This window comes from Neltuma alba, unplaced genomic scaffold (assembly GCF_004799145.2).
Source record: "Neltuma alba isolate B1F8T4 unplaced genomic scaffold, ASM479914v2 tig00011243_pilon, whole genome shotgun sequence".
NCBI classification, from domain to species: Eukaryota; Viridiplantae; Streptophyta; class Magnoliopsida; order Fabales; family Fabaceae; genus Neltuma; species Neltuma alba.
The window spans coordinates 280,077-306,596 of NW_021635961.1; the positions used below are offsets into that span (position 1 = coordinate 280,077).

The following is a 26,520-nucleotide window of genomic DNA, read 5'->3' on the forward strand; positions in this document are numbered from 1 at the left end:
CACCGAACTGTCAGTCACTCAACGAACTATGATCTTTTCTTGACTTTGCCGTGAACTATAATCTATTTATAGATATTCCAAATAATTTCTAATATTACAGATAATTTTTTAATGGTTATTTTAAAGAAACGATGGATTCTTATTTTAAAAAAGTGTGATAAATAATTGGACACTAAGACGTTGGAAAAATTACCGCATTCATTGTTTTTATACAAATAAAATCGAATAATCTCGTCATTGAAGCGACTCATTTGAACCCCTCTTGCGTATTTCGGCGTACATGCATAAAGGAGATAAAAATAGGGATCATCGGGATATGAATTATATTTAATAAGTGCTGCTCACAGTTTTATATATATATATTACATAACAATAATTGTTCGATAGCTATTTAACACAAAATACAAGTAAATGAACTTGGAAAATGCCTACACTCCCTGATTTTTTGACATGCTCTAACCTGCAAAAACCAGGACCTAAAAGGGCTGCAAATCTTGTCAGCACAGAATTTTAATAAAGTTCCGCGTAGTCTGCTTTCTTCCGGCAGAATGCTTTTTTGTTTTTTTTTGGCCGGGATTCCTGCGGCATTTAAGAAGCGTATGACGGATATACATTGATCATTTGATCTACAGGGGGAAAAGGACTAAATAGAAGACGATAAATAGTTTCTCGGCAAAGATTTGCAGCAAGAAAATTTTCTCGGGGAATCCCTCTCTTCAAGAAATCTACCATCTCTACTCATGCAGCCAAAGTTGCACTTAGTTTTTTCTAGCCAAAACCATAATGTTTCGAGTGAGAGCATGTCATCCACATGATTCCCCCATCGAGGGATCATCACTTCAATGTTCCACCCTCTTGCTTAATGAAAACTTTATATCCTTGTGAGATTTGTACTAAATTACGTGAATCTTATAGGTTAGCATTTTCTATCCTCCATAAACAATCTTCTCTCAGAGGTGAGTCTGCGAATATAGCCTTGATAAAATCTTCCACCTGCAAAAGATGTAATCGATAAGAATGCAAACGTTCATGAACCTTGGTTCCATTCCCATATTGTAATCTTACCCCCATGCGAATCAGTAAGAAAGCAAAATCAGGAAGAAGGGAAATGAACATGCAGCATAATTTTTCTTAGGGCATAGAGTACACGTTAATTTACTAACATAAATGCAATTTGCTAGCATAACCTGTTCGTTTGTTAGTAATGCAAGCAATTTTGAATACAAAAACATTAAAGTAAATAAATTAGGAAGTGTCTGATTTTGGAGACGACTTCGTCCCAAAAAAAAATTGCAGAGGAAGAAATTTGAAACCATATAAAGGAAAAAGTGGGAATGGTGGGTCCCAATGAAGCGTGAACCTTGGATCTGAGAGAGTAAACCAAGAAGATGGTTTGGGTGATAAATTAGATGCTAAGTGAAATTTTAGCATATCCCAGTAAAAAAAAAATCAAAAATTAAGTTTTACATAATTAAATATATTCAAACATTCAATTCGAAGAGAAAGGAAGGTATACTACAATGGTAGCACAGAAGTAATCCGTAAGGGCAAAAAGTGAAAGAGTCTCCTCAGAGAATGTTTCAAATCCCAAACTAATTACGAGATGGAAGGGTAGTGAAAGAAATATGATGTCCAAACAAAGTCAATATGAATCAAACAATACCTCAGTTATTGTAAAGCCACAAGACAGCAATTCTTTATTCTCCCAAGCTGCTGTGATGGATTTTAAAGGCATATCTAATAATTCTGATGCATGTTAATATGAAAATATTAGTTAACAGATAAGTGATGATCTAACAACCATCTTATACAGAAAATTGGTAGGTGATGGGACATGCCTGATAGTTTGCGAATTTTACGTAATGATGGGATAAGATCATCAAGAGACTCTAGAGAGAAATCATATGACTTCCGATCCACAGCAAGCAGGGACTCAAATAAAGATGACAGATTTTCCAGCATCATATGAATAAGTCTTTGTAGCTGAATATGAGTGGAATGTATTAGAATGACTTCTAAAACCAAAATGATAGCTATGCTAACTTCTGGTCTGAACTCTACCTGCAATGTCTCATCTGCTGCCATGTCATCTAAGAAAAGTATATCTCTTGTAATTCTTAAGAAAACTGACTCTAAAACAGCACACATGCTTTTCCTGTAAGTTGAGGGCATCAAAAGTGGCTCCCATATGATGTGTACTTTCTCCAGAACGAATACAACCTGATCAACCATATTCAGCTCCAATTCATCCACGAAATTAAAAACACTTCAACTAATGCAAGTAAACAATGGCAACAAACCAGTGTACATGACAACAGAGAGTAGACAGATAAAAGATGAAGTAAAAAAATGATTAAACAACTTCCACAAAACAGATTACAGTATGCAAGTGTTTTTGACAAGTTACTTGATCTATGCTAAATTTCGCTGATTCAAATTGCTGCATCTGATGAGTATTCTGGAATCCGCCAGCACCATCTATAGCCTGCAAGAATAAAGATAAAAATAGGAGAAAGTGACAGGATGTCAAGGCAGAGTGCAAACCAAAACTTCATGCCATGTGATGAGGTGATACTCTACTTATGATGAAAATACTTTAGGAAAGAGTACCTCCTTCAAGTTAAAGATAACCAGATGTATTTGTCTTTGTAGTATTTCTTCTGCCATGAGCTGAAATCTTGGAGCTAGATCGACAAACACAGCGTGCTCCTTGATGGAATCTGGGAAATCTGTACGATACTGAGACAAGAGAGTCCAAATCCATGAGCCAAAAGAAAATACAAAGAACATAATATCAGCAAGACAATTTACATTCAATATTTCTTTGAATTTTTCCTTTCTTGAAAATCCGATAGATAAAATGGAGAATAATGTGACTTGAGTAAATGCTACAATCTCACATTAAATAAACTCTTTTACTTTAAATTAATCCATAATAAAGTTAAAAAAAATTCCATGATTAAAAAATACAAAACTAGTTTGTAATCAGAATTTACTTATTCTCAATTATTGAAGCTTACCTCAAATGCAAGTCCAAGTATCTCTTGGGATAAATAAAGACAGTCATTGTGCATCAGTACAGCTACTTGATTAATGCTATCAAGCTGCCTTTCTAGCTTCACAAGTCAAACATAGAATTATTAATAAAAGCAGAACAGTCACATGACATCTAAGTGCAGCAATAAACGTGAATTGAGTTGGCCATAGCTTTAACTATCCCATCCAAGCATCTATCTTTGCCTAATAATCCTGATTTTCTTATCCTGATAGGTTATTAGATATCCCAGTCATCCAAAATACAAATGCATAACTTATTTATGATAAATTCCCAACACCGGGTAATTAGAATTTACAAGTATTAATACCACATTGTATATATTCCAGTCTCATCCATTCCCATGCTACATTAGAATATCTTCTATAAAACATGCATGTATAATCGAGTTTGCAAGGAACTGTCCTCTAAGTAGTTGGTTGTAAAGTCCGTAATGTGCTCCATTATGGTATATTAATATTAGCTCTCCAAGATCCAAGAAGCACCTCAGCTCCGTAAAAAATAATATAAAATAAAATAAAGCTCCAAAGAGCACCACCGCCATCCATATTAAGAATAAACTAGAGATTCATCTCGGCTAAAGGCCTGAAAACATACAAGTAATACTGGAAAAGACATTACTTGAGAATAATCAACATCAATGTGACTTTCAATTTTGAGTCACTTCAATATATTTTAGCCAACAAAACTACTCCAAAAATATAAAAATACTAAATTCAGTATCAAGACCTGTCCAGTATGCCACCGCCGTACATGAACTAACCTTGACAGGGACAACAACTTCATAAAGAAGTATAGCATCTCTAGCCGCATGATAAAATTCCAAAGCAACTCTTGTAGATGATAGGCAAACGTCCTGTAAGACATTGCCATTTATCAAGATGAATGTCTCTACAAAATATTGTAAGTCAATTAACTGAACAGCATGGAATTCGAAAGCACTCATAAAAATAGGTTATATAGCAATAAAGGAGCTCAAACATACACTGGCAACGGAACAATACAATGCACATAAAATATTCAATATTCAACATAATGCAGAACGCATAAAATGTTTGTTGTTCTGGCTTGTACCTGCAGTATCTGATGAACTAGTTCCATCAATTGTTTAGCTGCCTCGGACACCAAACACCTTTCTGATAAGAATAATAAGTCAACAACATGGTTGGATGACTGATTAGAAGTTTCATGGTTCTTCCAATTAGGGCCATCCCTTGTATACTCCTGAAGCAGCATTCATTGTCAATACCCATGATGTCATGACATAGAACAGAATGATTAACCAGAGCTGGAAAACTCACTTTAGGAATGGCAAAGTCACAACCCAGCAGCAGATTTCTAGCCTTTGCCAAGATCTCAATCTTTTTCTTAGATGCAAAGTGAACCTCAACATTCTCAGAAAAATTGCTCAGCCTATTACCCTTGTCATCAGATGCTGAAATAAACATGATTTCTTTTAAGGCGGTCTCAAAATCTGATGTACATTTGATTATCTTCTGAAAGTCCGGAAGTTTTGATGCATCTGTGGGGACAACCTGAAATAAAAAATTTCAAGTGATTTTATCTGCAAGCTTTAAATAGTTTTTCTAAAAATAAATCTATACATAAATATTAGATCCACCGGCTGGAATGGCAGACATTGCACCAGTTTGCAGGCAACAGCAGCTCCCAAATAAATTTTAATTTACCTATGTAGTATTGATTTGATAAAGGTCTTTTTAGAAGAATTACATGGAAAGAATTATGACACAGTGCGTAGAAGCAAACCTTTGAAAGAAAGCTAGATATTATCAATTCTGATATTCTGGGCCACATCAAACGTCCAAAACACTGTATCCAAGAAGCATTTTGGTAGCAAATGCTTCTGTGAATAAATTTAATAACTAGTAGAATCCTTGAATAGAGGAAATCTCCATCCGAATTTTCAATCTGCCAATTGGAAAAGCAGACATTTAGGAAAAGTCCATGGCAGTTAAGTAACAGGAACATGAAGTCAACCCTTACTGTCAACAAAAGAAAAAAAAATCATGCAATATAAAGGAAAATCGATCGAAGTCATGCCAGCAACATGCTGTTCAACATTTGACTCTAACAAAAACAATATTTTCTCATAAGCAGAGGTGAACATATAATCAATATCATTATCATCAATATTAATATAAATTACAAAATAGGTAGGGAGATGCACTTCTCACAAGTTGCGTACAGTTTGGCTCAATCTTGAGCTCTATGTAGCTGCACTGGGACCTACCTATTGTATTTTAAAACCTTGTAAATGCTTGGATCCTTTTAGACATCAATGATTGGAAATGCTTGCCAGTTCATTCAAGAAATCAGTAATCAATAAATGAGATTGGCATTCTTTCAGGCCGGGGGTAAGCTCAACAACATAACCTGGAGAGAACCCATCCTACCTTTTTCTATGACATATATATCACTACTGACAGCTTTGCGATGAGCCAATGACCTAAAAGGCATAAAAGCACAAAAATTATGAAATCATAAAGTGAAACGCTTACTTTAGCATCTTCAGATGGGACGGTCTTCAATACTGCTGACTCTTCATTCAATTCCTCTAGAAATGAAACAGGCTGTCCGGCATTGAGGAATGGAGTAATGATATACTTGATCATCAAATCAGCGATTTTAGTGAGCCCATATTCTTGAATGCCAACCACCTATAAGCAGTGTTTAATTAGGAAAGGAATGAATTCATACAATTTAGGCCATCAAATACGGGGTATAGTACCAAAACGAATGAGCTTACTTCCATTGCCTCCATAACTGTCAGGAGTTCAATGCCATTAATACCATCAACTTCCAAATGATACTTGACTTGAACTCGATTAGATTTCCCATCAAATTGCACAGCCTTTTCCATTAATTTTAATAAGACCTCTTGAATCTACAAACCCAAAACAAACCAAATTCCTCTAAATACAATCACAAATTCAGTGAAAGTCACAAACTATCTAATCATCAGTACTATGAAATAATCAAACACATCATATGAAGGGAAAGTGTAAAACACAACATATTGTTAATCATGCTGCCAATACAATTTGATTATAGCCATAAAAAGAAATATGAGTTGATTTTAATAAGAAAGTGTAAAAAACAAGTTTACTATACCGGGCTCATTATTATTTCGAAAGAAAGAAAGAAAAAGGTATCCAGGCCTCAAAGACTGATGGACAAACTCTCAGACTGAGGAAAGAGAAAGGAATGAAATAAAAGCAGGAACACCCAAAGGCAAAACGGAATTCAAAGCTAATTACAGAGGTAGAATATAAAACATTTCTCATCCAGATAGCTTAGCATGTAACCTACATTTGAGAAAGATAGAATGTAAATATATGGTGATATTGCAGTGCATCTTGTCTTTGTTCATCCAACAATTTTATTTGCTATAACCTACCTCAATTTTGCAAACAAATTCTAGGCATACTTTTTATCATGTTCAATAAATTTTCGTAACCATGCTTTCTTTTTCTTGCGGACAAGTTCTCCTTTAAATTCTCTAAGATTTCACTTGAAAGACAAATTTAATCAAAAGTACCAACATTTCTAAGTACCTAATGATTTAAGGTTCCATATTCGAGAGAGGTGTCAAAGTGTTGTATCAATTTATTTCTGAAGCTAAAACCTGCAGTAAACCTCGGCTCTCCTATTTAAGAATTTAGAGCATCATGTGTCAAAGAAATTTTCCTTAACTCTACATTCTCAGCAATAATCTCAGAGCTTAAAACTTAAGCACAATTAAAGAATAGCTGGGAAAAAAAAACATAAGGAAAGAGAATTGAGTACCTCTTCAAAGGATTGAGACCACTCCTTCCTCAATAAACCATATACCACTGGCTCCTTACCATCAACCCCATGATTATCATCATCAGCAATCCCCAAACCCATTTTCAAGTCTCTCAAACCCTCAGCAGCAAATTTTAGTCTGCCATTCGTCAATCCATCCCTCACACCCTTCAACCTCCCATTCACTTCCACAATGGTTTTCACCAGTCCCAGCAGCTCCCTCTTTACCTTCAGCTCCTCTCTCTTACTCTTCATCTCCTCCAACACCTCGCGTACTGCAGTGTCAGCCGGAGAATCAGAAAGTAACCGCAAGATGTTGGAAACGCCATCTGAGATCTGATGGGACTGTGAAACGGAGTCGTTGCAGAGTGAGAACAGGTTGGCAAAGTCCTCGTTGTGAGAGACGAGATAAGACTGAACTTTCGATTTAATGTGCAGAGAATGGGACTCTAGACGCTGGATGAGGAGGCGGAGATCAGGCGCAGAGAGAGGGGAGGTAGGGTCAGAGAGGTCTTGGGTGGATAGAAGATCTCGGACATTGATAGTGTCGAAGAGAGACTCCATTTGGGGGGGGGGGGTTCAGACGGCGGTGGACAGCAGAGCGTTACAGCATGAATGAGGTTGAAAATGGCGCAATCAGGAGAAGTTCGCCGTGGAAATGTTAACGTGATTGACGAGCAACCATACCATGGCAACACAGAACTAGTCCTGTTGTTCCCAAAACACTTTATGAAGTCAATGTTGCATTCATAGCTAAAAAGATGAAATAAAAAGAAAAACCAGTTTAAAGGAATATATAGGAAGAAAACTATATACTAATGAGTTAACAATCATATTGTGTGGGTCTTCAAAAGACGGAAACCTTTGATCAAGCATAGCAACTAAATAAGTCATACCATAAATCTTACCATCATCCGCAATTGCTATTCCCCCTATACCACAATGATATTACATCGTTTTGCAATGCTTCAAGAAAACACAAAACAAATCCATGCTATATATAACAGAAACCTTTGTAATACATAGCAGCAGCAAATTTGGGATTCTCCCCAAGAATGTAACTAGAAAATTAACACAACCAAAAACTAACTTCACAAATCAAAATATACATTCTCCAATTTTCAATAAGTCCTTAGTTCCGCAGTGGATTCGGAGAAGTGAGAAAGAACCAAACGATTGCTGCAGACGAAGCAACAAAATAAAGTACCTCTTGAACGCAATGCACACAAATGTCTCGAATACTGCACATCACTATAAGACAAATCTTTTCCTTCTGGAGACCGATTCCGAACGTATATCCAACGCCATGCGTCACTTGCTTCCTGCAACGATTTGACGACAACCAGAGAAAAGGATGATCGGAAAGAAGGAAAATGAAGAAGAGCGCACCGCCGAAAGGAGGGAGAAAAGCAAAACGGCGGGTGGACTCTAATTCAGGACGAAAGCAGAGAAAGACGTGGACGGATGAGATCACGCTTAAAAATAGACGGTCACGATTTCACCATTTAAGGGGGTTTAAGTCATATCCATTTTGGCGACTGAGCACCTGAGTAAGCAGAACAAAGAATGTCCGCAGTGCAAATTGTCTCTACTTCCTCTTCATTTACATAAAACGACGCCGTTTTGTCTCCTTTCAACAGTCCAGGATATTTTATTCTTGCAATGGCCCGTTTTGCTGCAAAAAGATCTGATTTCTCCTCTGGAAGTTAAGGCCATCAAATGTCGGGGTATCACTTCACTTCATGGTGAATATTTTATGTACGCAAAATTTGAGTTCTTTCTCCTACGATATAAAAAAAAAAAAAACACAGCTTTCAACAAGCCCAACCCCAAAAAAAAAATTGCAGTGATAATATATTGAAAAACCCCCTAATATCATGTGAAGAGGTATTTGAATGGAAGTTGCCTTGAATAATTAACTATCTTTAGTGTCAAGTTTTAAAATGCAAAAATTAAACTAGAATTTAGCTACCCAAGAACTAGCATCCAGCATAACTTTAATAGAGACTCATCAAACAGCCTTAAGCGGAGAAGGAGAAGGAACTTGGAGAGAGATATATGTATAGACGCACACATCTGAACGTTAGGGGAGTGATTTTATTAGATGAGGATTGAGCAGAGAAGGCATGTGACAACGGAAGGGTGAAAGCAAGCGAAGGTGAAAAGTGAATACCATGTCTCATGAAAGGAATCTTGCCTGCCCAAATGACGATGAGATATGAGCGACGGCGCTAAATTGTTTTTTTTTTCTTTTAACGTAAGAGGATAGCATTCTGCAGTAAAACGGCGTCACTGCATATATAAAAGACGTTGGATTGCTGAAAAGCCAGAAGACGGTGTCGTTTTATTTAAATAGAGAGGAAGTAGAGACAACGTGCAATAGAGACATTCTACTCTGTGACTATGCATGCTACATGTACGTGAGAGGAGGAGGATGAAAATAAAAAGCAGAAATATTTTATATTTTAAAATAAAAAACAAAAAAATGTTTCATAATTTAAAAGAATGCTTAAATCGATTCTCAATAAAACATATGAATTGATATGATACGTAGGGAAAAAAAATCCGATCAGAAAATATACCTTTTAAAATTAAAAAACTAATTCAAAAACTTACATGAAATTAGTTGATTAAATGTATACTTCAGCTTATTATTTATTTATTCATTTATTTTTGTATCAAATAATTCATAATTCATAAGTTTAGTTGATGCTTAAATTCAAAGAAATTGTCATTTTTGACCGAACAAAAAGTCTGTCACTCACAACAACGTTTAAACAATTATTATAATCCATCTATAGATATTCCAAATAAGTTAAAACATTATATATATGATTATTTCTAAAAAGAAAAAAGTCCTTTTTTTTTAGAAAAAAAGAAAACCGTGACAAGTAAATGAAAATTAAAAGAAGTTGGAAACACAAACTACTTTTTGTCTTTTATGCATATAAAATGAATAATTTGGTTTCTTTAAAGAGACCTATTTGAGGCCCTCTCAGTAAAGGGGAGATGATGATAAGAATGGGGAACTGTAGTGTCATACTATGAGCACTTTTTACAACTCAAACTCTCACAATAAGGATAGGAGGATAAGAGTTATCAAATATCTATCAATGCCCATCCTATCCCACATATTCTGGCATATGTGTGTGCAACACAAGCGCAAAACTGATAGATACATGCAGCGCAATGCATTGTATAGATGCTGTAACTCTGTTTCCAATAAGAAACAAACAGAAAGTGGGGAATAAAGTGACCCCACACACTGTAACATCGCAACTTTGTCTTTGGGTTTTAGGTTCTTTTTGGTTGTGTTCTTCTGTTTCATTATTTCTGCATTTTTATGGATCAAGCACATCACTTGCTAACGTGGAGAATAAGCTTCACTATAAAAAAAATTCTGTTTGTGTGTGTGTGTGATCATAGATCTAATTTTCTTAGAACACGCATATGTAAACTTGAATATCACTTCATCAGATCACAACACAAATAATCTCATCTCTCAAACTTAGTAAATGCTATCACTAGCTTTTGGCTAGATGGCATTTCTGAAGTGGAAGAATCTAGATTTAAATATCAGTCCAAGCCTATTTAACCAAAAGCAAAGACAAGAAATTTTGGTGAACGGTGGCCATGCAAGATTATGGTAGCTCTTTCCTCTGACTCATAAAGACATTCTTCCTTCCTCTTCTGACAAGAATGAAATATACAGATTTTAAAATGGAAGTTCTCAAATTTAATGGTTTGAGCATTTAATTCCTTTTTCCCCTCGGGGACAATTGCTGTCATTTTATTTGATGGTATATGTACCTGTATGAATCATCTTCCAGGAAGTGGGAACTCTTTACCTTGTGCCTTTTTATCCAACGAATCCTATTCTTTGATTTCTTTCTCAAAATGTTTTTGATATCTGCATATCATGAAATTTCATCCAAAGTCCCTTAAATCATCCAATCAGATCTAACATGCATGGTCTCATTGGAAGAATTACCGCAATCAAATACAGTAAATCTTCACAAAAGAAAAAAGACAGTCTAACAGGATATAGCTAGTTGATAAATAAATTAAAAAAAAAAAAAAGTTGATCACAGACTTGGACAGATGGATCCTTATTCCAACTATGAGAAACAAAGTGGGAAGAAGCAAGTGGAAAAAGGTACTGGAATCATCCCAATGAAGAGACAGATAGACAGGAATCACAATGGAGAGAAGTGCAAATGTCAACCAGGTCACTTCCTAGAAGCATGATGGGTAAAAAGCAGAAGGCAAGCCCAAATCTTATAAGAACATTAAACAATCCATAAAAATAGCAATCCCCCTGAAAAAGATAACAGTATTATTAAACTTAAGGAGATGGCAGTCATAAGTTATAATATTGAATGCTTCTTCAAGGGCATCTGATTACATCAGGTAAAAAGATGGTGTGGGGATGTGAGAATCCATTTTTTGTGGCTTTCGGAGAAGAAGAATAACCATATTCTTTGCTTGAGAATATGACCTATAGGCTTTAGTCTGAGTTAAGATTCTCATCTTTTTATTCCCCAGCATCTTTGAAACTTTCATTTTCTCTACTTTTTTTTCCCTTTCTTCTTTTCCCCGTGAGAATAGCATTCCGTGGTCATTTCTCGCTTGGCATTTCATCCAATGCCATCATGGTAACAACAAAATCACAGTCCAGCGGTTGAGATGAGTATGTGATGTATGATTGGCCATGCAGCCTTAAGAGTTAAGATCGAATCTTATTTAAGCTAATTTCTTGGAGTAAGGACACATTGAATTTCCTTTTTTCTTTCTTTCACAACACTTGAAAATATAGAATAAGGGCAAGAAAAAAGGAAGTAAAATGCCACCATTTACTGTCCCTGCAAATAGTTTAGCTTATAATTGACCAGCAGCCTTCAAGTTGATTCTCATACATGCCCTTTTGTGCTGCTCATTGGAAGTTCTTCCTTGCACTTAAAAGTGAATCAATCTATGATAATATAACAAAGAAATTTAAGTACGAAGAAGAATAAAAACTATGTCCACTGGCATGGGTGGGGCCCCCACCATATTGAAGAAGGTAAAGGAAGACGGATGGATTGGAAACTACTAGCCAAAAAAGCTAAGTAATCCACTGTACAAGACATACTCATAAAGGAGCACAAGACTTGAAAGTAATAAGGACAGATTTAAAGCATCAACTGAGGATGACTGCCAATATGGGAAAGATGGTCCTCTAGAAACTTGATATGAAAGCTGCAGAGCAAAGTTATTCCGTATGTCACAGCTTTACAGTTTCTATAAATTATCAACACCCCTGAACAGCACCAAAACATACTCTTATGAAAGATTTAGAAGCCAAATATTCAGCAAATGGTTAATTATGACTGCATCAAAAAAAAAAAACACACACACACACACTAATACATCATTGACACTGCCAAGTGCAGAACCTATTATTTGGACGGTCGACAATGATATAAAATAAACAAGCAACACGCTAATTGGTAGATGCAATGGGTAAAAGTAGGCATAAAGTTAATTTCCTTTATTCTCTTCCATTTCCATCCTCTGTTTTAGTAAGTCATAAACTGATAATACACCTTAAATATACTTAAATGACTGAGACATACTGAGTTGAATTGCATTGATAAAAGAGAAGGGTTTGCTGTTCACTTTTAAAATCTTGTAGGGGTTTAAATAGTGTCAAAGATAGCATCTTCAAAATATGTTTTCTGAGAACTAGTAATAGCCTGTTTCTTGCTTCATGCTTAGATCAGCATGACGCCATCAGACCTAATAATATATCAGACTGGTATATTTTTGCAGCACAAAACTAATGCTGGACATCTGATGGCTAGAGTAGGTAATTTCATTACACGATCAGATAACATAAATTCTTCAAGCTGTCATGAAAGGTTTCTCCTATTGTGATACAGAGAATTTGCCATGTGGCTATATCAAGTCCATCTGAGGGAGCAAATTCGATATCAAGATATGAGAGCACCAAATCAATCCTCTTGCCCAAATTATTCCAATCCACATGACAGAAAACTACTTAGGAACTCAGCTTTAACTTTACCCACAGATTCCCTACGGCCACATTAAATATTCCAAAAATCAGAATCAAGAACAAGAATGAGGAGAAGTGATGCGAAGATACTGTTCAAGGAATCTTCAGTTTATTTCTCTCTATGGTTATTAAGTTATCTATAAATAATAAATGTTTGCCTCACAGATCTCTTTATTGCCTGATGAATGTGTACTGGAATATCAGATACAGTTTATGAATAAGCTTCTACTTTTATACTAGTGTCCAACAACAAGTGGTTTGGTCTTTTATGACATATATAGGTAATCAAACTTATTCTGCATTAGCTGGTGATCATTATATTATACTCCTGACGTTTTGGTCATGTATTACTTCATTACTTTCTATTATTGTAAAACATAATCTCTCCTATTTAAGTAATGCAGACATACATGCAGTTGACACATGAATTGCTTGTGGATTGCGTTTGTCTTAAAACTGAATCAGATTCTATAATACAAATTTTAAGTGGTTTAGCATTGGATGTGCCATGCACTTACTGTTCCCACATGCACAGCTCCACATACACTAATCCATCCATTGCCCAACACTCTGATACGCATCTGTTTGGACAACTTTATTTTTTTTATCATTTGTATCTAACTACACAATTATGATTTCTGAGTAGGATTTTGGTAAAAGTTCCGTCAAGAAGCGCTTTAACTCAAAAGCTTAAATTGTCAAACAAAAGCCCATGAGTGGTTTTATTATAAGATCTAACACGCTATCAAAAATCCTTTAGACTTAATTAAGAGAAAAAGAAATGACGAGGATTGAACTCCAAATCATTTGATCACAAAACTCATGGATCAAACTTAAAATTATTTGGTTAGAGAAACTCCTGATAGCATGTCATTTAGTACTCTGACTTTAAAAGTTTAAGCGGTTAAGTGAAGGGCTAAGAATGGTTTTATTATAATTTGTAAAGAGTTCTAGAGGATAAGCACAGACGGAAAAATGGATGGATTCATATATGAGAATCTGCTTCATTAACCGAGGTACAAGTCAAGGGAAGAGGCGAGTGGTCTTTTGCTGTAGTACTGTATTTAACCAAAAGCAAGTATAGAAGAAAGTACAATCTTCGCTTTCTCTTTATAATCAGGTCCCACCTGCTTAGGATTCCAGAGGATGGGTCCTGCGTTTTTGTGCCAAACAAAGAATGAATAATTCAGGGCCCATCCTTCTCCTATTTTATACGGTGGGGGCTGAATAAGTACCAAACTTATTGAAGCAGACAAAACAGAACGTATTCTTATTCTATTCCTTACCTCCACAAGCAGTCCCATGGGAAGCATCTTCTCAAATTTTTATTTTATGTTATTTTATTGTATCTTTTTCTTGCATCGGTTGCTGCAGATTTTCAAGATGCTTTAGCCAATGGATTCTTTCCTCAAGGTTCCCGTGTTCAACCAATTAATACGTTCTTTCATGTCTTTGTTTGCTTCCTTTACCGTAGATAACTGTTCAGCTAGAATAAAACCCACTTCATCATGCCAACAAAGAGCTAAGTACGTTAAGGACTGATAAAATGACCCCAAGATCAAATTAAGGAACTGAAGATTTAATCTTTAATTTCCAAGTCCAACGCCATTAGAACCAAACAAGTTAAAAGGATGAGCCTTGGTGGTTCCAAGTCGAGAGGGATATCGGCTTCCCCGGAACAGAGTCAGAGAAATGGGAGGGGGGGGATCCTCTTTCAAATTTGGGAATACGATTCCTACTTTAGTCTAGCAAACGAATAAGAATGTCAGTGGGTTAAAATTTGAAGGATCAATTCTGGAACCTAATGCAAGGTCTGAGGTGTTTAGGAAGTTTGTATTTGCAGTCTGAGAATGGAAAATGGAACGAGGACAGGGCCCACACAAGTTAGCAAAGGTAGGAAGGAATAATATCTCTATTTCTCAGGTCACCACACAAAAAGGATTAAGTTTGGTTTTCAATTGGTTCTATCCAAAGATTCCATGCGTTACTTACTAACTCCCTCACCTTCTCTCAGATATAAATATCAGTATGGCATGCCTCCTGGTGAGGACATATGGGAAGAAAAGAAACAAGACAAGCACAACAAGAAGTTTGTTAATTTGTTTGTGTCAGGCCAAGCAATACTAGTTGAAAATAGAGAATTATCAAGTTCCACGTCCACATTCCATAGTTAGCAGAGCAACCCAGAGAATAGAATCATGTATCACCATCACCAACACCAAGGAAAGAACATCCATTCTTCTTCTTCCAGAATGCCAATCTCAGCTGAGAGGCACATGTTCCTTCAAACTGGAAATGGCTCTGGTGATTCTGGACTTGTCCTCTCCACTGATGCTAAACCCAGATTGAAATGGACAGCAGATCTACATGCCAGGTTTATAGAAGCGGTCAATCAGCTAGGCGGAGCTGACAGTGAGTACTCACAATCTTCTAGTGAATGGTCATAACAATGTCATGTTCTGTAGAATTTTTGATTCACTAATGCAGAGTACAATCCTTTTCCCTGCAGAGGCTACTCCTAAGACAGTAATGAAGCTCATGGGGATTCCAGGGCTCACTTTGTATCATCTAAAGAGCCATCTTCAGGTAATAATCTTAAGTGTCTGAATTATAAATTTTTTTAATTGCAAGATTGTCAATTTAGATCTGCCATATCAAATGCATGTATTTTTTATCAGTCATCAAGTGGTATCTTAGCCTCAATCTCCCCCTCAAGAAGAGAAAGTAGCATTCACAGCTAATCAATTATAGTTCATGCTAACCAAAATCTCCACTTACGGAATAACTGGCTTTTGTATTATCAATATAAGTTCGATCTTAAAAGCTGCAAGAAAAGGTTCATTAATACAAATTAAAAAGGTTGGCGTCCTTATGTTCTCCTCGTTCCTCTATTCATAGATTAAATTTTGAAAATCACCAACTTTTTCCAGCTTCTTCTTTTTTTTTTTGTTGTTGAATATTTTCCACCTTCATTTTAAGTAACTAACTCAAATATTTCAGAAGTGATTACATCTACATCACAGATCATATTGAAGGAACAAATTGCATGTATAAATTATGTGTGAAACATTATCACATCCATGATTCACCATAATCTGTCATATTCTTCCAGATGCTTCATATTTAGTCATGAAATTACTAGTATGGAATATATTGTATGGCTTCGCTAATTAAATTGCCGTTTGGTTGGCCAAAAAACAAATTTAATCGCCATTTTAACGCCCGTCTCATATATTTTGTATAGTCTGCACTAAACCTATTAACATCCTTTTCTCCTTAAGTTGTGTGGCATGAAATTCGCACAACAATTGCTAATCCCTTCCTTTTATCTTCAGAAGTATAGATTGAGCAAGAATCTGCATGGACAAAGTAACAACGTGACACACAAAATCAGTAAGAGAACAAAATCTCCTCCACTTCTTAATTTGATGACGAGCAAATTATGAACAACAAAACTTTGTTCATGAAGAACAAACGTATCTTACCAGCAATTAATGCAGGTGCAGCAACGGGGGAAAGACTTCCTGAAACAGGTGGAACTCATATGAATAATCTAAACCTCTCGCCACAGGCTAACAAGTGAGAAAAATTCACCATTTTCACATGCTTTTTCTATGAATCAGAAATTTTTAATCACTTCGGGTTCTAACATCCAGTGCTCTTTTCCCAGAGATTTACACATAAGCGAGGCCCTGCAGATGCAGATTGAGGTGCAGAGAAGGCTAAATGAACAACTTGAGGTGTGAGTCGCTACTATCATGCAAGATTTTTTTTCCTTTTATCCATTAAAGTTCTAAACGAAAACTTCCACTGACATTGTTAAATCAATTCGTTAGTGCATATAGTTTTTCACTTAATTTTGAATTTCATTTCCACAATCTAAGAGTGAATAATTGAGTTATTACTGCTCATGAGCTTGTTTTATGAAAAACGTACAAGATGGTTATTTGATAGGGGATTGCCAATTGACACATGTTATTTAACGTGGATGACATCACAAATTACACAACTCAATTAAATCTATTATCCAGTTCATCCCTTTTAGTTGATATGAATAACATGCATGCCACGTAATTAGTTTAGCAGAACTTAATAACACACAAGTGTTTTGATCACAGAGATCAAATTATAAGATATCAATTTCATATTTTTAATAAGTCAAACAAAAAATTAGGTGGAGTGGTCGAGAGAATCATAATTTATCCTGGCTCCTTGTTTTATACAGTTCTAAAGTCTCTTCAGACTTTGAAAAACTGACAAAATCATTCTGAACCCATCCAGGTACAGAGACACTTGCAGCTTCGCATAGAGGCCCAAGGGAAATACCTGCAGGCTGTGCTTGAGAAAGCTCAAGAAACACTTGGTAGACAGAATTTAGGGATGGTGGGACTTGAAACAGCAAAAGTTCAACTCTCAGAGCTTGTATCCAAAGTATCTTCTCAGTGCTTGAGTTCTGCTTTTTCAGAACTGAAGGAGCTACAAGGATTCTACCCACAGCAAACACAAAACAACCAGCCAACCGACTGCTCAATGGACAGCTGCCTCACATCCTGCGATGGATCTCAAAAGGAACAAGAAATACAAAATCCAGGGATGGGTTTAAGATCCTTCAATGGCCATACGTTCATGGAAAGAAAGGAAGCCATGGAAGCACCCATCTTGAGGAACTCCGAGCTCAAGTGGCGTGATGAAGTGAAAAAGAACAGCACATTTCTGAGCAACCCATTGGGCAAAACTGCCGAAAGAAGGGGTTATGCTGCAGAAAGAAGTCCCAGTGACTTATCTATGAGCATCGGACTTGAAAGAGAAAGTGAGAATAATGGAAGCAGCATGTTTCCTGAGAGATTAATGATGGGGAGAGAATCAGATGGTGAATTCCCACACCGAAACACAAGTAAGCCAGAATCGACAAAACCACTGCAAGAGAAGGTCCCTCAGGAGTATAGATTGCCTTACTTTGCAGCATCAAGACTCGACCTGAACACCCGTGAAGAAAACGATGCTGCGATGAGCTGCAAACAACTGGATTTGAATGGATTCAGCTGGAGCTGAAGAAACATTGTGAATGAAATGCGGAAATGGCAGGATTATTCATGTATTGATTATTATTACAGTATGAGATGCCTGCTCTTTGGTGTCAGCTCAAGTGTTGAAATATGAGCTATTTTTAGCAGAGTCAAAATAAGTTGCTACAACCAAGAGTAATATCGATCAATTTGAAACCAGACGTTAAAAATGGAGATACCAACCAAGAAATGAAGTTTCATTCCTGTAAGGTTATTCAAAAATGTTCATTATACAATCAAGCATGGCATTTAACAAACATGAAATATGCACTTCCATGGGGCATAGTTGAGAACGGCAGTACAGAGAGGGGGGGGGGGATCCATTTTTACTTAGTCAAGTGGTTGCTCAAGATCAAAGGTTAAACCCCAGTCCAAAATATGACTAATCTACGTGTAATCTTTGATCTTCCTTTGAAATATAGAGACCTCAACTATAACTTTGATTTATTTTTTATAATAGAATTTGTCATTAATGAATTCGTTTGGCCGTTGGTACATTTATTCCTTTAAAAAAATATCTGCCCGACTCGTTTCATTCTGGCCCCCATCTCTCCCATCAACAATAAATTTGGATAGTGCTTCCTTTGACACCTCAGGACTACAGTCATGTATGAATCATTATTGGACATGTTCTATTTATAGTTAATTAATTAATTTACTGTTTAAGCAGGTCTGATGAAAAGTAGATCAAGCTCATAATAAATGCAACCACAAGACAAACAAGTATACTTTTATGTTAATGCATCCCGCCACGCAATTGATATCTGTGCTGAAACATCTTTCTAAAATTGATTTCAATATGTTAATTCTTTCTTAGTAAATAAAGTTCACTGAAAAAGTTGATTCTGTATATATGTGTTTGTACACATGTACACGTATATTATATTTTTAAATGAATATATACTTATATTAATAATTTATTACACTGCTTTCTAGATTTTTAATAAACTAAAATCTATTTTACACATTTTAATCAATCTATATTAACATGCGAAAAAACACATACTGAGAAAGTTTCTACACACACAAATATATATATGTCTACAAATGAGAGCTTAATTTTTTAAAAAACAAAATGACAACAAAAAATTATATTCTTAGGTAAATAAAAAAGGGATCATTAATAGGTAATTTGTCAAGACCTTGTAATCCAAGGTTGTTAAAAACTTTTCTTAAACTGAGATTGTGAATTGAAACTTTTCATGAGGAAAAATAAATAGGCAATTTGATATGTAAGAATTTGTTTTTCCCCACTTAAAAAGTGAAGGTGAAAAAATCACGTGCGGTGACGGTGGTCGCCCACCTCAGAAATAAAAGCCCTAATAAGCGAGAGAAGATCTGTGAAACTTGGGAGGTAAACCACACAAATAGTGTATCGAAGTCAGGCGCGAGACGTAGAGACGTCGCATGCCATACAAACGCTGTTTACATGTTACCATGACGTGTGCTCTTAAACCCCCACTCGTTCTCTTCCTCTTCCCCTCCTCTTAAATTTCTTTCCGTCTCACTCGTCCCCCTCATCAATAATCTCCCTCATTCATTCTTTCATCCATGGAAGACTCGAGATCTACCACCAGGAATCCCACTCCTCCACCTCCACCTCCTCCTCCTGCTTCGCTTTTCCCAGACACTGCCCCGGCGGCGCCGAAGAAGCCGAGTGAGTTGTCGTCGACGTCGAGTTCCGGATCAGACGATGCAGGACGCGAGAGGCTCAAGAGGCACAGAGACGAGGTCGCAGGGAAGGTGAAGATTCCAGATAAATGGGGTCAGGAGCAGATGATGAAGGATTGGATCGAGTTTTCTACCTTCGATGCACTCCTGGGTTCTCACCGAATGATTATTGCTGCTCGCGATGCGCTTATTGCCGATGCAAGGAAAGCCAAGTCTCGCAGATTAAGGATACAGAGTAGTTGCTAATTTAAATGGCGTTATTCCTGTATTAATTTCTCTCTCTTGTCCTCTCCCCATCTATCGACCCAGTTTCTGAACTACTCTCTCCTTTGTTTTTTTTTGTGTTTTGCTTCCTGTGATTCTTCATCACAAAAATAAGGGGAAAGACGTGAACGAGAGCATTAGTATAGTTATTATTAAGACCCATGAATATATAAAATTCATCTACGCCCAAAATGAGTTAATCTCCGATGGAATAGGAATAGGAATGGGATGGACGTTACTGAATGGCTATTATTTAGATCAGATATTTGTTCGTAGTTTCTTCAAGCAGTCAAGTTTTATTCGAAATCTAGAAATGGTCCCGTGAACTGCATGTTCTCATAATTTTTACATTTTAGTTTAGTTTGGTTTGATCTCTCTTGTGGAGTTTCTTGAGCAGATATCATATCACCGGTTCGAAAATTTTATCGCGGGTGTTTTTGGCCAGAAACAACTTTAATCTACTATTGTATTGGAATAGTACTACTAATATACTGTTAATTCATCAGTATACATATGAGTTTTCTTCTTTAGGCAACTTTTTTGGTTGACTAGATCTTACTGTTCAATATGAGAATCTTACTGTTCAATATGAGCTATCATCTTAATAAACTATAAGCCGATGAGAATTGGAGTAGCATTGTATGGAGTTTTCACATCAGTCAAATAAAAACATTGTTGAGTTGAATTTAAGGTTATTCTCTTTATGGAGTTTTGTATACGGAGAATTGGGTTCTCTTACAGACAGTAATTAATGCGATCATTGTGTTGGTGATGTTCATGATTGTTAATAGAGGTTCCTCTGGAGAATTGATCTGAATATTGAAATACTTAACATATATGTGATATTAGTTCGAGTTTGCATTACAAACTAAATCTTAAATGTAATATTGTTTACTAGCCATAAGCAATGTATTTTGTTTCCTAAACTTTAATTTATGCCCTGCATAAGATTCTCACTAGTTATATACATCATCTAGGTGTTTATTGGTATTTGGTTATTTAACACTTATAGGTCCCGTTTGGTACAAAATATTAAAAATGAGGGATAAAGATTTTGATTGAGAGTGAAAAAATTTATTAAAAGAGTGTTTAAAATGACTAGTTATTTGATAGTTGGGATTTGACAAATCTATATATGTAGGATTGGAAAATATTATGAAGGAGGTGATATTCTCCAATTCTATCTAAATAGGATTATCTCATCCTATGTGATAAGAAATCACTCATACTAAATATCTTTTTAATATGTATTTTCAATCCCAATCATAATTCTTATTTCTCATTTTTAATACTTCGCATTAAACAAAATAAGTCCTTGCCCTTTGATTTCCTTCAGACGTGTATGCTTGTATAGGCTGTGCGTTGCGAGCCTATAATCTCCACATATTTAGTTAGTTTTTACATCACATTTTATCAAACAAGTCACAGCGGATTCATCTTTGTTATTGCCTCCGAACTTAATATAAAAACTAATTAGATATTTAATTTGATCATAAATATAAGAATCTAATTCATTTTATCTCTCATATTCATTTTTTTTCAAAATAGCTCTTATAGTAGCTGCATATGTTAAAAATTCCTTCAAAAGATAGTTATGATACACATAACCAGTAAGAGTATTTTTTAAAAGATAACATATACTGATTAAAAATAACTAACTTATAACTAATTTTCTTAATATTCAAGAATTAATTATCTAGTTTTTATATTAAACTGCAGGGGTAGTATTTTTTTTAAAAAATTTTCTTCCACAAAGTTTACGACAATTCGTGTAACTATGGACTTTTTTATAAATAAAACATCAATTGTGTAATAAAAAAATTATACAACTAAAGTCGACATTAAGTGCAACTGCGTACATGTCAAGATTATCTCATCTCGTAGTCCTAAACTTTGAATTCTAATTAATTGATAAATCAATATTCCCTACGAATGAAAAAATCACTTCATGCACGTTCGAAATAGCACATTAAATATGCAATAAATTGATAACCACAGATAGCAGAGAATGAGAAAATACACATATATAACTTAAAATTAATTCTTAAAAGGCTGAAAAAATAATCTAAAAATCACCATGTAGAAAGATAAATAGTACTAATCCAGTCCTAAATATAAGAACTATTTTATAAATTGTAATAAAATAGTTCTTATACAATTTATAAAATAGTTAGTTCTTATACAATTTATAAAATAGTTCTTATATTTAGGATCGAAAAAATAAAACTTCTGTGACTGTTTTTTTCCCCAAACTTGAATGGCCGTGAATTCTAATTTATCAGTTTACTAGAAGATTGCACACATTGATTGCATTGAAAATGCCCTCGTGCAAGGTCTTAAAAGGTCTGCTTACTGTGATTTGTAAAAATGATATATCATCTAATAACGTTGGCAAAAAAAAAAAGATATTTAATGACGCTATCTACTCTCCTCTACAAGGATCACCGTTGCATGAAAGAAAAAACGTAGGCATAGAAATTTAACGTATTTTTTTTAAAAAAATAATGTGCTTTTTTGGGTTAAAAATAGATTTTACGGGCTTGATTTAACGATTCTAATTATACAATTGATTATATTCTTTTCCCTCATTTGTAAATTCAAATGCCAGAAAATAATACCAGGTAAAAAAAAAAAGCCAGAAAATAATGGAGGACGTATCAGGCTTGTCCTCCCCTGAAAATTTGTCCGGCCATAAAGTTTGATCTGGACCATTGAATGATTTAACAGCCCTGATAATGCCACGTGCGAACTATAAACAGTCACGTCGACGTTGTGACATAATCGTGGCCGTTCACTTGTCAACGGTTCAGATTCAGCCAACTTCAGAAGGGTTTCCTGGACAGATAGCAAATTATATTGCCGCCAGAAAACCCTAACTTCAGATGAGCTTCGAGTTTCGCTGCCTCGCTAGCGTGCCGTCTTGTGCTGGTACTATCTCCATAGCCCTATCCACTCAGCTCCTTGCTCAGTCTTTGAGATTCCATACTAGCAAACACACAAAACAAAGGATATTTTGATACTGTATCTGTCTTTCATTATTTAATTTTTCTTCCTAAATTACTTTTTTGGGGACTTTCTGCGAGTTACTTGCTGTCAAAATGTTTCTCACTTGTATGTTGCGATATGGATTCTTCGTTTAATCAGATTCGATTTTGTTTACAGGAGAAGATCTGTATCCGCTTTGTTGGAAAGGCCAAAGATAAATAATGAGGTATTTGTTCAAGTTTCTGCACGCCTACTGTCCGTTTTTAGCTCGTCTTGTGGATTTCCAGTCTATCGTCCTGTTTATTATACATTATCAAGATGCCGCAGATTATTTTTTGTTGAACACTGAGGTGGACTATGTATCTATATTTAAAAGTAATTTAGTTGCAGTGTCCCGTTGCTGAAAAGCTGATTCCCATTTTCATTTAGCCCATCACTTCTATGTAAGCTCGTCAAAATTGCATTATTGGAGGATTCATAGGCAGTGTTGTAGTTTTAACCTCGTTTTCTATCATATTGCTCCTTTTAATCTCAGAATTAATGAGTGAGTTATCATGTTTAGACGGTCAAGTATTTCTTTTCAAGGGAAAATTCTCATCTTCTTACCTTTTCTTTTTTGTACAGTAAGCTTCAGAGTGATGCGTTGAGAGAAGCAATCTCAAACATCAAGAGGGATTCCAGCGAGAAAAAGCGTAATTTTGTGGAGACCATTGAACTCCAGATTGGGCTGAAGAACTATGATCCTCAGAAGGATAAGCGTTTTAGCGGTTCTGTGAAGTTGCCCCACATTCCTCGCCCCAAGATGAAAATATGCATGCTGGGAGATGCTCAACACGTTGAAGAGGTACTAATCTCGTGATAAAATGGAATACGAGTTCTCTTGTTTTTGGAGAGACATGTTGACTTTTAAGTCCTGAATGTGGCTTTGTAAATTTTTTTCTTCTCTAATTATATGAGAAGATTGGCACTGGGTTGCATATATTACTGCAAATCTTACTTGATTTAGCAGAATTTGATTGTTGCTAGATATTTGTTAAGTGTTCCTTTGGTGGAAGTTGTTGTCCCATACTCTGATACGGTGTAGCAATCTGTTTCACGGCCCCCCCTTCTCTAAAGCAAATCTCTCTCGTGCTTGCACAATGAAACTCATCTAGTTGACTATCATTTCCATTTCCACTTTGTCCATACATGCACAGTTTTTCCGTTGGTTAATGGTGATTTTTTATGTTTGATGCTTGTGGTTCTGCTAGATTTCGTGTTGTTTTCTCTTTGACAATCGCTTAATTGTTGATTTGTTCTGGATTAATGTTAGTTGCTGGAATCTGCAGGCTGAGAAGATGGGGTTGGACTACATGGATGTGGAAGGGCTGAAGAAGCTGAACAAAAACAAGAAATTGGTTAAGAAGCTTGCCAAAAAATACCATGCCTTTTTAGCTTCTGAATCCGTCATTAAGCAGATTCCCCGTCTTTTGGGCCCTGGTCTCAATAAGGCAGGCAAGTGTTATTTGCCTAAAAATTCACGTTGTTCACTGTGTTTGCTTTGATTTGCCTAAAAATATTCAATAAGGCAGGCAAGTTTACCATGTATCTATTGTATGTTTGCATGAGTATCTTTGCAGTTGTGTTACATGCTGTGGCGCCATATGGGTTATTATTGTTTTAATTGTAACTATTTTGATACCTAGCCGGATATGACTTATTGTTGTTCAAGTTATTATGATTATTTTAAATTATTTATTATTAATTCTCACTGATCTTTTTATTTTGCTTGATTATGTAGGGAAATTCCCCACACTTGTTACTCACCAAGAATCTCTTGAGTCTAAGGTTAATGAGACCAAGGCCATGGTGAAGTTTCAGCTAAAGAAGGTGCTTTGCATGGGAGTTGCTGTGGGGAATGTTAGTATGGAGGAAAAACAAATCTTCCAGAATGTACAAATGAGCGTCAACTTCCTTGTTTCCTTATTGAAGAAGAACTGGCAGAATGTAAGTTATCCTCTCTGCGCTACCCGCTATGTTTCCTGCCCTTAGCTTTATAGATCATTCGATTCTCCCAGTTTTTGCCCTTGAGGTGTCAATGCTTGTCTTAATGGTTAAGCTCATCTCTGGGGTCTGTCAGCATATCTACTGTGGTTGTTTGTGATGCCATTTTCAATTCTGCTGGATATATATTGTGGCATCGCTGAATGCTGGCTTTGTCCTCTCTTTTATTATCAGTATATAAAGGACTACTGTGGGGCTAAAGAAAACACAACCTTAGAATTTTTCCTCCTCGCGCCTTAGAAGTCTGAATATCCGTATAGTTTGTGCCTGATATATGCTTGGACCGGTCGCCTAATGAGCTTGGTTTGTGTTGCTTTCAGGTTAGGTGCTTGTATCTCAAGAGCACAATGGGGAGATCATATCGCGTGTTTTAATTGCCTCTTTCGAGTTTGCTGTGGTTATATCTAGCGTCCTAAATCCTAGTAGTTGAACTACTTTTCTGGTGCAACATTTTTGGTTGTAATGCTCTTTACATTTTGGTGTTCGTCGTTTTATCCCAAGTTAAATACTAGCCACATTAAGAACATCAGTTGTTTTTGTTTTCTTCGATCTCATAATATTTTTCTTTAAGCCTACCCCTTCGGACCCCACATTCTCATCGTATCTGAATACAGTTTAGTCAACTCCGTTATCTTGAAAGAATGGTCAGCACAATCACGCTCTAAATTTATTTGTTCTTTTTCGCGTTTTGCGTGTGATGTTTTGTTCCCATTGTAAATCTTAAACGCTAGATTTTCCTGTTTTATAAAGGGAAAATGGGAAAAAAGGAGTCTTGAAATAGTAAAGTTGTGAAATGAGTATTTGAATTGATAAAGTCGCTGCAAGAGACTGGGTTTTAAATGTGAATAATGAAAAATTAGGAAAAATATCAGAAGACTTGTATCTTCTCTCTCTTTCTATTATTTTCTTCCCTAACTCTCCCCATCAATTACATTCCCACTCGGTATCAACCAAGAAAAAAAAAATGTCTAAGAAAACGAGTTCTAATGCTGTACTCCATGAAATAGTTCGATACTATTTGATTGTCGTTCCTTCCCACTCTGTATCAACCAAGAAATCAAAGCTGTCCAAGAAAACAAGTTCTTTTGCGGTACTCTGAAATAGTTTGATGGTATTTGATTGTTGTCTATTTCCAGCATACCCATATATCATAGCTATCCAAACAACCAAATTTAATGAAGAAATAAAATCCAACATGGAACGTGTAGATGGGTTGCGGCGCGTGGAAGATAGTTGGAGCTGGAACACATACTGAGAGAGAGGCATTCATCATTAGACTTCAAGCAAGGCCGCCTCTAGCCACGAGCAGATGCGGCGAAATTTGTGTGATGGAGTATAAATGGATGCTAAGAACTCAATGGTGCCGATGACTTGTATGCTGCGTTTATTAGCGCCGCTTTCAAAAGCAGCTAGTTTTTGGCACTTAGCTCTTGGGCTTCATTTTCTTTGCCTTCACTTTGAAGTTGCAGCTCCGACTCGTGTTGAGTCAAGCTTTCTATGTCTTTTGGGAATGAAAGTGCTCTTCTAGCTCCTTTCCCCAAGCTAATGTTGCTCGAGCATGAAGATCACTTTTA

General features: G+C 36.0%; 4 protein-coding genes across 6 annotated transcripts; 3 read left to right on the top strand and 1 right to left on the bottom strand.

Annotated features, from left to right (window-relative positions):
- Positions 1 to 289: 289 nt before the first annotated feature.
- Positions 290 to 8,256, bottom strand: LOC114762800 (centromere/kinetochore protein zw10 homolog). Of its 2 annotated transcripts, none has more exons than XM_028952377.1 (15): positions 8,070 to 8,256; positions 6,863 to 7,570; positions 5,823 to 5,960; positions 5,575 to 5,733; positions 4,823 to 4,984; positions 4,357 to 4,590; positions 4,130 to 4,279; positions 3,785 to 3,911; positions 3,021 to 3,112; positions 2,611 to 2,739; positions 2,408 to 2,485; positions 2,062 to 2,220; positions 1,839 to 1,983; positions 1,664 to 1,746; positions 290 to 993 (listed from the first exon to the last, which is right to left on the bottom strand). In XM_028952377.1, the coding sequence occupies exons 2-15, from the start codon at positions 7,424 to 7,426 to the stop codon at positions 910 to 912; spliced, it is 2,304 nt and encodes a 767-aa protein (XP_028808210.1). In that variant the 5' UTR covers positions 7,427 to 7,570; positions 8,070 to 8,256; the 3' UTR covers positions 290 to 909. The 2 variants fall into 2 exon arrangements, with proteins under 2 accessions (XP_028808210.1, XP_028808211.1); XM_028952378.1 differs by having other exon boundaries at positions 3,021 to 3,116; positions 3,819 to 3,911; positions 8,070 to 8,255.
- A 6,696-nt stretch (positions 8,257 to 14,952) lies between these two features.
- LOC114762801 (myb-related protein 2-like) lies at positions 14,953 to 18,240 on the top strand. Of its 2 annotated transcripts, none has more exons than XM_028952379.1 (6): positions 14,953 to 15,329; positions 15,427 to 15,503; positions 16,253 to 16,310; positions 16,406 to 16,496; positions 16,588 to 16,657; positions 17,199 to 18,240. In XM_028952379.1, the coding sequence occupies exons 1-6, from the start codon at positions 15,116 to 15,118 to the stop codon at positions 17,967 to 17,969; spliced, it is 1,281 nt and encodes a 426-aa protein (XP_028808212.1). In that variant the 5' UTR covers positions 14,953 to 15,115; the 3' UTR covers positions 17,970 to 18,240. The 2 variants fall into 2 exon arrangements, with proteins under 2 accessions (XP_028808212.1, XP_028808213.1); XM_028952380.1 differs by having other exon boundaries at positions 16,418 to 16,496.
- Positions 18,241 to 19,373: 1,133 nt separating this feature from the next.
- On the top strand, positions 19,374 to 20,362 carry LOC114762803 (protein BIC2-like). Its single transcript, XM_028952382.1, has one exon. It carries the CDS (start codon positions 19,535 to 19,537, stop codon positions 19,898 to 19,900), a length of 366 nt encoding a protein of 121 aa, XP_028808215.1. The 5' UTR covers positions 19,374 to 19,534; the 3' UTR covers positions 19,901 to 20,362.
- A 2,421-nt stretch (positions 20,363 to 22,783) lies between these two features.
- LOC114762823 (60S ribosomal protein L10a-1) lies at positions 22,784 to 25,521 on the top strand. The gene is made up of 6 exons (XM_028952416.1): positions 22,784 to 22,846; positions 23,081 to 23,129; positions 23,528 to 23,747; positions 24,232 to 24,397; positions 24,684 to 24,889; positions 25,267 to 25,521. Exons 2-6 carry the CDS (start codon positions 23,125 to 23,127, stop codon positions 25,318 to 25,320), a joined length of 651 nt encoding a protein of 216 aa, XP_028808249.1. The 5' UTR covers positions 22,784 to 22,846; positions 23,081 to 23,124; the 3' UTR covers positions 25,321 to 25,521.
- The last annotated feature ends 999 nt before the right edge of the window (positions 25,522 to 26,520 follow it).

Coding starts and splice junctions, on each gene's coding strand:
- LOC114762800 (XM_028952377.1), bottom strand. CDS start 7,426: ATGGAGTCTCTCTTCGACACTATCAATGTCCGAGATCTTCTATCCACC. Junction 4,985..5,574: donor TCCCATCTGAAGATGCTAAA/GTAAGCGTTTCA, acceptor TCCAATTGGCAG/ATTGAAAATTCGGATGGAGA. Junction 4,280..4,356: donor GTGACTTTGCCATTCCTAAA/GTGAGTTTTCCA, acceptor ATGCTGCTTCAG/GAGTATACAAGGGATGGCCC.
- LOC114762801 (XM_028952379.1), top strand. CDS start 15,116: ATGTATCACCATCACCAACACCAAGGAAAGAACATCCATTCTTCTTCT. Junction 15,330..15,426: donor TCAGCTAGGCGGAGCTGACA/GTGAGTACTCAC, acceptor TTTTCCCTGCAG/AGGCTACTCCTAAGACAGTA. Junction 16,311..16,405: donor CAACGTGACACACAAAATCA/GTAAGAGAACAA, acceptor GTATCTTACCAG/CAATTAATGCAGGTGCAGCA.
- LOC114762803 (XM_028952382.1), top strand. CDS start 19,535: ATGGAAGACTCGAGATCTACCACCAGGAATCCCACTCCTCCACCTCCA.
- LOC114762823 (XM_028952416.1), top strand. Junction 23,748..24,231: donor ATGCTCAACACGTTGAAGAG/GTACTAATCTCG, acceptor TGGAATCTGCAG/GCTGAGAAGATGGGGTTGGA. Junction 24,890..25,266: donor TGAAGAAGAACTGGCAGAAT/GTAAGTTATCCT, acceptor TGTTGCTTTCAG/GTTAGGTGCTTGTATCTCAA.